Consider the following 13,116-nt stretch of genomic DNA (forward strand, 5'->3'; position numbering starts at 1 on the left):
ACCTGATGGCCTGAACATGGAATTCACCAGTTTTAAAATTTCCCCACCCCTAGCCTCATCCCATGGCCAACCCTCCCTCTCATCCCTGCATCCTTGTCCTGAGACAACATGTCCAACTTCTCTCCCACATATCCGCTGCTCGCACTTCACTGAACAATGCCCAGCCCTGCCTACCTGCACTCACCTATTACCATCCTACCTACCTTCCCCAGCCCCATTCCTCCTCTATTTATTTCTCAGCTCCCTTACCCCTCCCCCATTTCTAAAGAAGGGTCCCGACCCAAAACATCAACTTTCCTGCTCCTCTGATGCCACCTGGCCTGCTGTGTTCATCCAGCTCCATGCTGTGTTGTCGCTGACTCCAGCACCTGCAGTTCTTGCTATCTTTGAAGCTGGTGATGTTCCCATTTGTCTGTTGTCCATTTGCTCCTGGGTGGTCAAGTTTACAGGCTTAGAAAGTGCTGCTGAAGGAGCCTTGCTGAATTTCTGCACTATACTTTGTGAATGGTACATACTGCTTCCACTGAGACCTGATGGGAGTGAATCAATGTTTAAGTGTAGATGGGATGCCAATCAAGTGGGCTGCTTGGATCCAAATGATGTGGCATGTTGTTGGAGTTACACTCATCTAGGCAAGTGGAGAGTATTTTATCACATTTGTGTCTTACACCTTGTGGATTGTGGACAGGGTTGGGAATCAACTGCAGAATTCTCAATCTGTGATCTGCCCTCATAATCACTACATTTATTACTCAGTATTCATTGCTAAAATTATAATAGAATATCTATGTCAATGAAATTTATTGAAGCTGAAATAATCAATGGAATATTATGTGGAAAAATGTGAATTTCTTCATTTTGATGGAAAGTATAACAAAGAACATCATCCAATTGGTGAGACATTGCACAGGGATCTCTGTCCTGGTGTAGGAATCGTAAAAGGTTAGTATGCAGGAGCAACAAATAATGAGCTAAGTTAATACAATGTTTTCATTTATTGCAAAGAGAACTGAAAGTAAATGCTTTTGGTATACAAGACATTAATGAGGCTACATCTGGAATCCTCTATACAGTAATGATCTGACTTATGGAAGGATGCAAATATATTAGAATCAGTTCTGAGAAGGTTTACCAGCTCAGTACATGGAATGAGTGAGTTTCTTTAGCAGGAAAGGTTAGACAGGCTAGCCTTAAATCTGTTGAAATTTAGAATTTAGAACGGACAGTTTATTTTCAATATTTCTATTTTTTCAATTCAAAATGAACTACTGTTTTACACAGCATGATTTACAAGCATATAAAAGGTATGAAAATTTGTGCTGATGGGTACGTTTCTGGAAAGAATATTAAGGAGCTTTCCCGTGGCCACTTCTGCTGACATTAAGTTTGCAAGTGAGAGTTCAAGAAAGGGACCAAAGTAAGGGGAATTTGCTGTGCATTTGTTTTATACTCATATGCTCAAGATTCTTTTTATTTCCACACATTTTGTACGGGATATATGCGTCAGTGAGGACAACATTTGTTGTTCGTCTTTAATTGCCCTTAGAACTGAGTGATTGCCGAATCATATCAGAGGACAGTGAAAGGTTTGCTAATGAAAATGAGTCTGAAGTGATATATAGGCTAGACCAGGTAAGATTTTTTGCCCTAAAGCAAATTTGTGAACCAGATGGGTTTTTCCGGCGATCAACAGCAGCTTCATAGTCACCATCACTGAAATGAGCTTTTAATTCCAGAATTATTAATTCAAATTAAATTCCACCAGCCGTCATTATAGCATTTGAATCCGTGTCCCCAGAATATTTGCCTGGGCCTTGGATGACGACGTACCATTATGGCACTGTCTCCAATGTATGACACGTCCAGCAAAAGTCAGTCAGTCCAACAGGTTGTTTGGCACCTTGATGCCTTCCTCCAGCCACTCATTGCAGGGTCCCAGTGGACAAGGGTAGTTGTTAATTGGGAAACTACTTTTGTGAACCGCTTCTAAGTCTGGCCAATGAATGTGACCAGACAGCAACAACCAGGGAGTGAGTGGGGAAGTGGTTTAATCTGACCACCTGCCTCCTTTCTGAGGCTACATCTGTGTGTCACTGGAGAAGGAGCACAATGTGACTGCTGATACTATTCAGCTTCTATATGACCGATGGGCACAACAGCTTTTGGGAGGTGGGGCGGGTGGAATTTGAGAGTGCTTTATCAATCTTGCGTACGTTATTTCAAATTGTCTAAATTACTATGTTTCCTTTAATGGTTTGAGATTGACTTCATGGACAACCTTTATGTTCCTTCAAAAGAGGTAGGGTCACTTGTACTAAAATAAAAATACACTTTATCTTCATTTATCTTAAAGGATCCAGTTACTAATCCTGGCCTGAATATACAGGTGAGACTCACATCCACTCTTACTGATGTGAGATACACAAACAAAGTGCGTCCAACTGAGAACGAGGATCAATGCAGCTCCAAATATGTGCATTCCTCTTCCACTGATCACACTATGCAGGTCTGAATTCACATGACACCAAATTACAATACAGCAGGTTTATTTGGAATCAGACAAGCTTTCAGAGTGCAGCCCCTTCATTGGGATATGACCTGGTATTGTGTGAATTCTAATTTTGTCCACTCCAGTCCAACACTGGCAGCTCCGCATCATCACACTGTAGAGGTATGTGATTCATTCACACTATGACATACAGAAAGCATCAGCATGAACCTAGGGTTAGTTTTCAGCTGTTTTCTCGGATTCCTACAGAAGTTATGATGGGTGTTCACTAGAATGGCCACAGCTTTGCAACACCAAATCTTTTGCAACTATTGCCACATGGGTAAAGGTAAAATTACATATATAACTCCACCAATTTCAACTCGACTGCACAATGAAGAAATAAAGAAGACTGAATGTACCATTTTGCATACAAATAAACAATTTACAGCTTTGGCATTAACAACAAGGAAATATTTATGTTACAACTAAATGTAAAATTAAATATTTTGGTTCATTAAGAAGTATCATATTTAGTTACAACCAGCAAAAACACTGATGACACATGAAGGAAAATGTAAAGGCAAGAAAGGACCCATGTCACATTTACAAAGGACAGGACATGCTATAAATTTGAGCCATCACAAATGCGTATGGATCAATATATTCAGCTCTCTAATTAGGAAATACAACACAAGCTTGAGCAAATAAATATTATGCTTTGACACAGCTGGATAAAAGGGAAAGAATATGATTTGTGCTTTAAATCAGATTCTTCAATATATTATTTTACAGGGTTACCATTTGTTAAATAAGTGAATATGATGCACTTTTAAGGTTGAAAATTGATACAACTTGTAGCTATTGTGATAAAGCCCATTTTAAACTTATGTTTTTAAATGGATAGAGGCAGTACAGGTTTTCAAAACATTGTATGCTAGATGCAAGTAGACTTAAGTTGGACTAAGACTATACCTTAGTCCATGTAAAGTATCAAAATGCTACTTGTCTAGACTTGTCAACACTAAGAAAATTATGAACAAACTGATGTCCCTCAAAATCAATTGAAAGAATGAGTCCATCTGGTAACATGACTTGAAAGCAATTAACACAGAATGGGATGGATGTTAATAATGGTACAGTTAGGCAAACATTAGTTCGATATTACATCATTAACTGAATTAATCATATTTAAGGAAGAGTTTTCCATCTTAAATTGTGTTTCATAACATTGTCCTCATACATTCAGTTCACATGACTGAATGACCACATGCCAACCTGATGTTGGCATGATGCTGCCCACCTGTGATGTCACAGTGAGGAGGGGTTTTCCTTCTCCAGACTCCTCCCTCGGTATCTCCTTCATCACCATGGTAACACCCTTATCTGCAGCCCTAGCGCCTTTCCCCTACAACAGTGAAATCAACAATGACTTGTGTCAAAAGTCTTTAAGCTTTTACTGTTCAATTTATAACTTTTCTTTTCAATACATGTTTGTTTTTGTCAAACTAACACTTTTATAACATTCTTAGAATTGAAATAAACTTTAAGGTTTAAATTGGTAACAAAAACATTATTTTGTAACCAAAGCATGAAGTGAACAATGGAAACATCCAAAAACATTGTCACACCATCACTAATATTCACCATGGAACTGCTTGCCACCGATAACTCAATCACAAAAAAAGGATCCATTGGCCCACAGGCCAGAAGAAACATTGTGGGTAAAGACTATATGGCACACAAATTGCAAGGAAATATTAGGGAACATTCTAACTATGGTGCTGTACAGACATTTTTAAAAAAAATTGTATGCATTTTGCTTCCAAGAAAATAAAGTTATTAATCTTCTTACCATGTTTATCAAATGCAGACAGTAACAAAATTTCCTTTCTGTTTTTCATTATTCGCCATGCTTTCAGGGCTCACAATTGTTTTCGTCTTTAAAATTTTAACAGAGATTTTCTTTAAAATGCATATTTAATATGATTTATTGAAACATTAACAGATTTCTGTGCACATAAGATTTTGAAGTTTACAGAATTTATGGTCTAAAACAGATTTTCTTCTTTTTTACAATATTTCTTCCTCATTTTTCTTGGCACAATAGTAATTGAGACAAAACTAGATGAAATTGAGGACATTAGTCAGAGGAATATTTAAGGCTGGGAGAATAAAGAATCTGAAATAACATCAGTAAGCAGCTATTCTGGGTTTCATATTTGACTTTGTGTGTTAGCTCATTTCACTCAGTAAGGCACAGTAATTTCCTTGTTCATGTTTAAGTAGAAACTTTTTTTAAAAAATCACTCTTGGGCCTAGAATACAAAAATATATGTTTGTGCTCAAGATAATTATTTGTGTTCTTAAAGTGGCAATTTTAGATGAGACTCTTTAAAGATAGATTTTGAAATCTTTAAAATGTATATACTTAATAATCACTTGAAAAAATAAGAATAAAACATAAAAGTACAGATTTACTGGTTGCACGTTTATGTGCTGATTTATGGTATTAGCCTCCCAGCATAGAAAGAGCAACTTCCTATAACTATCCTGAGCATATAATTCAGATCCAAGCTGTCAAATTGCTGAATCCTGCAGTTATATTGTGTGCCTACAGTTTACATTAAATGAAGCTGTCCTAGTATGATTACAATGGTTTTAGCGTTTAAATTCCATTGACAAAAATGTCACACAAGATGCCATCACTATTCAGTTGCCATGACAAAGAACAACAGTTATGTGGCTATATTTTTCTTGCATGCTTTCAGAATTCAGGACGAAATTAATGTCAGTGAAATAGCTAAGCTGTATACTGCATAATTACTTACAAAATATTTTTTCCTGTATTTTTAGTTTTCTATTTAAGAAACAGGTCTTTGTTACAGTTGATCAAGGATTTCAATTTGGTTTGAAGTTCCTCAAGTAAAAACAATGTCCTGCCAACTTTCCACAGACACATCTCTAACTTTGATCGTTGAGATTCAGACGGTAGTTACCATTATTTGTCATGTTTATCCATGTCACAATGCTCAAAATGGAACACAAGGCCAGGATTTGCCATTTTTTCTTCTAACTTGAGGGGTAGATGTCTTTAATAATGAGACCCTCCTCCAAGCCTCACCAACAAGAAAGTCCACCTGATCAAATGCCAATGTTGCACTTAAGTGACCTGATGGAGATCTGTCAAATCATGTGACCATGATTCCCACCTTTAGCTGCTCAATAATTAGAAGCAGCAGCCATTTTGAGGAGCAGCACCACCTTGCATGCTCAGGATGCTGGTTGACAGTAGTTCAGAATCCCAGTCTCCTGGTCTTCAAAGCGGCTTTTGGTGTTGGAGTTGAGGTTGGAGTGAATCATAGGCTCAGAGTCGTAGAGCGTTGCATTCACAGGCATCAGCCATCCATCTGTGTTCCGCTTGTTCACAGTTGGGGGGAAGATCAAGGACCCATTCTCAACATGGCAGACAGGCCATCCCAGTATATCAATCAGGAAGGCTGGTATTTCTCACCAGCCAGTAACACAGATAGTCAGATGAATAGTGGGTCCACTACTTAAGCGTCCATTGATTAATTGCTGAATGACTTTTATATGCAGCTCATTTGAAAGAACAACTTTGGGCATTCCTGCCCAAACCTTAACTCCTGAGATGACATTAAGGGGGCAGATATCTCCCTGGTGCCAACCTGATGACTTGACCTTCCTGCCATATTCCTTGCCACTTATGGAGGGTGGGGGAATTTCTGTCTTTATGTCTTCATCTCCAAGAGATAAAAATTGACTGGATAGTGCTAATGGGTGGCAAGATAAGGTACACAGATTTCTGACATATAACAAAACATGCATTGTTACCTTTAGTGGAATCTCTTGGAATTTTTGTTTAAAACACTGCACATGAATGGACATTTTCAAAGATGGATCCTAAATATATTTGAGGGAATTAACAACTTCAGTTTAATTAGAAATTAGTTCTTATTTTTCATTCTCACATTGACAATGTTAAGTGTTTCTACTGACTTTTTTTCCAGGAATGTTTTGTAAAACTGACACAACTGGTCAAGGCAAAAACTGATGATCAGCATATCAGCTCCAAATCCTTTTACATTTGTAGTGAGCTGTTCCAATTACCTGCTCTGGTTAATACCATAAACAACTGGGCTTCATTGACAAGTAAAATATGTATATTATGCACAAAAATATTATATACAGTTCACTACTACTTTCCCAAGGGCAATTAAGGATGAACCGTAAACATTGACACAGCTGGTATGCCTACATCTCACGCATGACTTTTTTTAAATAAAAGTTATGATGCTATACATTAAAAACTGGGATAATTACTTTTCAATGGGCGTTTCATTGTAAAATAGACTTAAAACAAGATGGCATCTACTGAAAATAATTTTAATAATGAGAATTATTTATTATTTAATGCCACATAGGTTCATTAAAATATGAAATTAGGTTTAATTACTTGACTACATCTCTGAAACAATGGGTTTGACCTTAACCCTGGGTTAAAATCTGACTGAATGGCCAATTTCAGAATTACATTTCATATCATCACACAAATGAGTGACTACTATCGAAAGAATCCTGAACTCAAATTTCTTGATTACTATTTCTGAATGAAGTAATAGTTTCTTGAACTGTTGGCCAGAAGAATTTACATAGAATCAAAAGAAACATGTACTGAATCTTAAGTTTAGATTCTATATGCAAGCTTTCTCGAGTTTCATGCATGGATTGCTTCTCCAAGGCCTAGCACATTTTTCTCACTGTATATTACCAAAATCACCTCATTGACTGCAAATCTCGACCCCCTACTGTCCCTCACATCTAATTCTAGCCCTATCTTACAAAGTACTGTTGCCAGAACAACTTTCCACTGCCAGGATATCGTAGTATTAACTGTCATGCCTTCCAACCATGCATCTTTAAAAACCATTGCACCCTGGGTGTTTGGCCCGCTGTGTTCATCCAGTTCCACACTTTGTTATCTCAGTACCCTGGGTGTGTCTCTCAGATCTAGTTATATTGATGAGTGGGTCCCTATACTTTGCAATCTGATAAGGAGTGCCTTTGGCCTGCCAACCTTGGGGGCAGCCAGGGTCTGAGTGTGTGAAGCAAACAGGCTCCTGCATCTAGGAGCACTGGCTGGAGGAATACCAACATCTAGGATTGTTGGCTTGGCAGCAAATGTGGGAAGAAACCAGGGTTCTGTTTTTATTGTCAGAAATAATGGAAATCTTGGGGCAATTAATGGAGTGGGATGGTGGGACAGAACGTTAAAGAGTTGAGTCATATTGACGGGGGAGAATGTGAAGTCTGGCAGCTTTGAACTGGAGCACTGCAGAATCTGTACTGACTGTCTCCTGATGGTTGCAGACAAATCAACACTCCACGTAGCATAATCTCGGATGCCCAGTATCAAGATAAAGCAATCTTTAAATATAACCAATTCTTTCATATTGTCTTTGGTGACCATATACTCATTTAGTGATGAACACTGTGGTAATTAATTCCAATTTTTACAATCAGCTAACTCAGATGAAGGGTTAACTCTTAAAGGACTCAAAATTTTTCTACAGGGAATGTAATTAGCCTGTTGCTTAACAGTTTTGAAAATTGAATGGTTTGCATTTTATGATATTGTCTCTTCAGAAATAAGACTAAAAAAAAAGTAAGATTCAATCCTGTTTGTCAGCTAATTTTCAGTTTCATCAAGTGTCATTTCTCTCTCTAAGACATTGTGGGCTCTCACTGCACCTTACCAAACATATCTCAGTAACAACTTACCCCAGCCATGAGGCTCTTCTCATCTGATTATAGTTCTATCTTACTACTCAAGGTGCCACTGCTGGGACATGCCAGAATGGACTGGCATCAAATAATGGAATCCCTAAACTGTGAAAGCAAGCTGTTCAGCCCATTGACTCCACACTGCCTCTCTGAAGAGCATCCCACCCACACCCAGCCCCTACCCATAACCCTACATTTCCCATGGCTAATCCACCTAGCCTGCACATCGCTGGACTGTGAGCGGAAACTGGAGCACATGCGGGAAACTCATGAAGACACTGGGAGAATGTGCAAACTCCACACAGACTGACAGACAGACAATCACCTGAGCCTGGTATCAAGCCTTAGTCCCTGGCACTGTGAAGCAGTAGTGCTAAGCATTGAGCTGCCATGTCACCCTAGTGCATCACTGTCCGTGCATCCAAATAAGCATTGCAAAGTTCCTGAAATTTGCCCTGAATATGGCAGGAAGGGGAAACTGGTGCCTTGCTTTCTGGGCAAAGCCTGGAGATTTTGATGGACAGGGTGCAGAGCAATACCCCCTCATTTTTTTGGTGTGGGTGTCTTCAAGTTCTGTGCATGGAATTGCCGAAGTCAGTGCATCGGCAAGTGCAGACCCTCTGAAGAAGCTGAGAGTAGCTGCTGTGCAGCCTTGTGGGATCACTGGTACTGAGGCTGGACCTCCTCTTCTCCCAAGACCAGTAAAAGAGGCCATGATGTTAGATTAAACCAATCTGGTTCGCAGTTGCCACGTGGGTCAGTTCAGTCTCATCCAAATGGAGCAATGCCCAACGAATGACGTTCTCCACATTGCCGGTATAAGAACCGCCATCTGCTCTCTGATACCTCACCACACTCTACTTTTCCTACCATACCCATACCCAACCAAGGCTGATGCTCTACCACTGGATATTGCTGGCAACATCTTCCCTCTTTCTCAACTCCACAGCTGACATCGCTAACCCTGCATGCCCGCTACGCTGCCTACTCACTCAGGCAGGACACCTCTCCACCTTCACAAAAGGTGACAGATCTGCACTCATTTCCATCCCTCCTAATTCTCGCCTTGTCATCAATCAAAGAGAACAGCCCACAATAGGGCAGAAAGAATGAAGATGGGTGATAGCTGCCTGACGTACATCTCCTCGCCCCTTATGAAGACAGAATCCGGACTCTGATCGCTCGAAGCAGCTGACTGACTTAGTCCAACTCCCAGAATTGGTATTGGAGGCTGCTGTTGACGTACTGTGCTGGGATCCCCTTACCAAAGGCTGCCTCCTGCGAGTTGACCGAGGACCACTGACAACCATGACAGGCTTCCTGACATTGCATTTACGCTAAATGACAAGAGATACAGTAGCACTGTGGGTCCGATGAATCTGGCTGAGCCGCAAAGACCTAAAAACGCGAGGCAGGGATGCTGAGAGTTTCAACGTGAGTGAGCACTAAGGCAGCAAAGAAACAGTCATGAGATGCAGCGTGCTGCCTCGGGTACATGTCCCTGTCCACAAAGTGCCTTCGCTGCAGCACTGTAATGATAGTTGACAATGTTCCCTGAGGTGCAGCACTGAAGGTACTGCAAGTGGATTGGACATTGGACATGAAGGTTGTTAAGAGATTTGTATATAATATGAACATTCAGAAGAACTAGGAGCAGGAGCAGGCCATCTGGCCCCTCGAGCCTGCCCTGCCATTTAATAAGATCATGGCTGATCTTTGAGACTAAGCTCCACTTATCTGCCCACTCACCATAACCCTTAATTCCTTTACCTTTCAAAGGTAGACAGATGCCAGTGTCTGAGGATGTGGATGTCTGTAGCTGGTGCCCCTGCAGTTTGCCTGAGAAGCAAGTGTGTGGTGAGATAGGGAGGCTATTCAGGCCTCTAAAAGATACTCCCCAGAGTTTACAATTACAGTGTCAACTCTCTTGTCTCTTTCACCAATGATCACCACTGCTGCTCCTGCTTTTCACTTCCTGAAGTAAAAAGATGCTTTTGCTGCAGTGTTTGGAAACTTATGAAGGCAGATTTTCAAACTGCTGTTCATTTTGAAACCAAGGTGGAGGATCGGCTGCCCATTATGGAAACTTCACCACATTTCTGTCAATGTTTTTGATGTAAATTAGGAGAGTGGCTTCTGTAATATGTGCCCGATCCACCAGACAATTTTAAACACAGGCAGCAAATTAAAAATCACCTCATTTCATTAAAATCATCTCAAATTTGCATAAACTGAAATTCAGAAAGCCACAATTGGATTTTTCTATGGAATTTTTTTTTCTGATGATGGATCACAACCTGAAACATCAAGCTTTCCTGCTCCTCTGATGCTGCTTGGCCTGCTGTATTCATCCAGCTTCACACCGTGTTATCTCAGATTCTCCAGCATCGGCAGTTCCTACTATCTCGTTTCTATGGATAAGTTATTTCTCCTATAGCATAACCTGGCAGCTTCGTATAACGGAGGCTAAGCTTGTGTTACCAGATTCATACAAAGCTATTTTTAGGCCTTTACATTTCAGTTCATGAGAAAAAAGGGCAGCCATTTATATTCTGAAAAATGTTCTGAGTTATTTAGCTCACTTATTTGATGTATTGCTAAGTTGCGAATTGTTTCTACTCTTGCAGGTGAAACCAAAGAGTGTAATAGTACAAACCGTGCCTTTAAAATATGTTCCAACTTAATTCTGTACTTGTACAGGAATACTGCTGACAGTTGTGTCGACTTACAGTGCCACATTCCCGACACGTGGTAAACAGGAATGGAAACTGTTGACTGGTTGGAGTTTCATAATGCTGTGATACAACTCATTCTGGAAGTCAGCAACATACTCTTATTAATTACAAAAGAGCTGCTCAATGTAAAGTCCAAAGCGTTGCTAGGTACTGCACCCGTGATTATGAGTTACCACTTTGCCAGAATTCCAAGATACTGTCTGCCACAGGAAGGTATAAGTGCAGGTATGATGTGATCAAAAAGACAGAGGTCCATCAGTAAAGGAAACTAAGAACCCTGTGGGTGAAATGGTGACTCATTGGTTAGCACTGCTGCCTCACAGTGCCAGGGACCCGGGTTCAACTCTAGCCTCGGATGATTACGTGTTTGGAGTTTACATAATCTCCCCGTGTCTGTGTTGGTTTCGTCTGGGTGATCTGATATCCACCCACAATCTAAACATGTGCAGTTTAAGTGGATTGGCCATGCTAAATTGTCCATTGTGTCCAAGGATGTGCATGACTAGGTGGATTAGCCATGGGAAACACACAGTCACAGGGACAGAATAGGGGAGGGTCTGGGCGGGATGCTCTTTGGAGGGGCAGTCTTGACTCAATGGACTGAACAGCATGGTTTTCACACCTTAGGGTTTCTATGGCTTGTGCAACTGCCATAAAAATTTCCGAATTTTATATGCCATTCCCTATGCAAGACACACCAGCATTTCATTTATTTCCTTCATCACTTGCTCTGCCCGGATAGTTGATTTTGTGATTAATTTTCCAGGATACACAGATCTCTGTTTTGTGATCCTTGCTTTGCAACCTCTCTCCATTTAAGTATTACACTATTCTTCCATTCTTCCTACCAAAGTGGACAAGTTCACACGTTCACACATACGGTGGAGTCATGCCATGTTCCAGCATATAACGAGTTTTCAGTCACTACATTAAAATTTTGAAAACAAACAATTCAAATGTCAGCTATTAACCTGTAACCTTTGGCATTTACTATATTTCCGTTCCATCAACTCAATTAAGCAGTGTAACAAAAAAATTGTTAATTCAAGTGCAGAGACTCATTTTGAGATGGTGGGACCCATTTTAACAAGCAGGCCTGGAATTCACAGTCCCACAAAGCGTCTATAACCACTTATCTCTATACAAGACTTTTTCTAAGAAACTGCACAGTTGGTAAGGGGCACACGGTGAGACTACACTGGAGTGTGACAAGATAGAGTATGTGCGAAGGAATTTAATTGAAAGTGGGAATTTAACGAAGTAATTCCCATGTTTAACATGATATGAGTAGTCAAATTCTTGCCTACAATCTAGACCTAGCTAACTTGTGAGTAGATTAAATTGTCTTGTTAAATGGGGCCTCTCTGTACTGGCAATCAACAAAAAGCTCTTTGTTCAATTCGTATTAATCACTTTAGCAGGAAACTAAGAAAGCTGGAGGCACAATATTGTTTTTCTAAGGAAGAGAAGGTTGAGGGCCCTCTTGTAGTACAGTGATAGTATTCCTACTCTTGACCAAGGCACCCAGGTTCAAGGTAAACCTTCTCCCATGTGTGCAATAACATCTCTGAACAGGTTGATTAGAAAAATAGTTAATAAAGCAAACACAGAGGATCCAAACCTGTTATGCTCTGGCATTTTAAGTACTCATCAGATGTTTCTTGAATTTTACATTAGTATGTGTTCCCACTGCACTCTCAGGTGACATGTTTCGTAATTCTACCACCTTCTGGGTGAGAAATGTTTTCCTCAGATCTCTGTAACCCACTTGCTCCTCATCCTAAACTTATGCCCACTGGTCTTAGTTACTTCTGCCCTGGGGAAGAGACTTTCATGATCTACTGTTTATACCTCTCATAATTTTATATATCTCAAATATATTCCCCCTCAACCTCCTCTGCTTCAAGGAAAACAAGCCCAGCCTATCCTGTCTCCTCATAACGGAGGCTTTTTTATCCCAGGCAACATCCTGGTGAATCTCCTCTGCACCACCTCCAGTGCAATCATGTCCTTCCGATAGGCGACCCAGAATTGCACACAGTATTCCATCTGTGGCCTAACCAATGTTTTACAAAGATGTAACAAGAC

General features: G+C 40.2%; 1 protein-coding gene across 3 annotated transcripts in view; it reads right to left on the bottom strand.

The window, feature by feature from the left end:
* Positions 1-13,116, bottom strand: part of pex5la (peroxisomal biogenesis factor 5-like a) — a 170,041-nt gene that overhangs the window by 96,128 nt on the left and 60,797 nt on the right. For 2 of the 3 annotated variants that reach the window (XM_048542788.2, XM_048542787.2), the window contains exon 2: positions 3,792-3,896. The exons of the other annotated variant lie outside the window; for it this stretch is intronic. In XM_048542788.2, coding sequence (XP_048398745.1) covers positions 3,792-3,896 — 105 coding nt within the window. The remainder of the gene's footprint in view (positions 1-3,791; positions 3,897-13,116) is intronic. 3 annotated transcript variants of the gene reach the window in all.

This window comes from Stegostoma tigrinum, chromosome 14 (assembly GCF_030684315.1).
Source record: "Stegostoma tigrinum isolate sSteTig4 chromosome 14, sSteTig4.hap1, whole genome shotgun sequence".
NCBI lineage: Eukaryota > Metazoa > Chordata > Chondrichthyes > Orectolobiformes > Stegostomatidae > Stegostoma > Stegostoma tigrinum.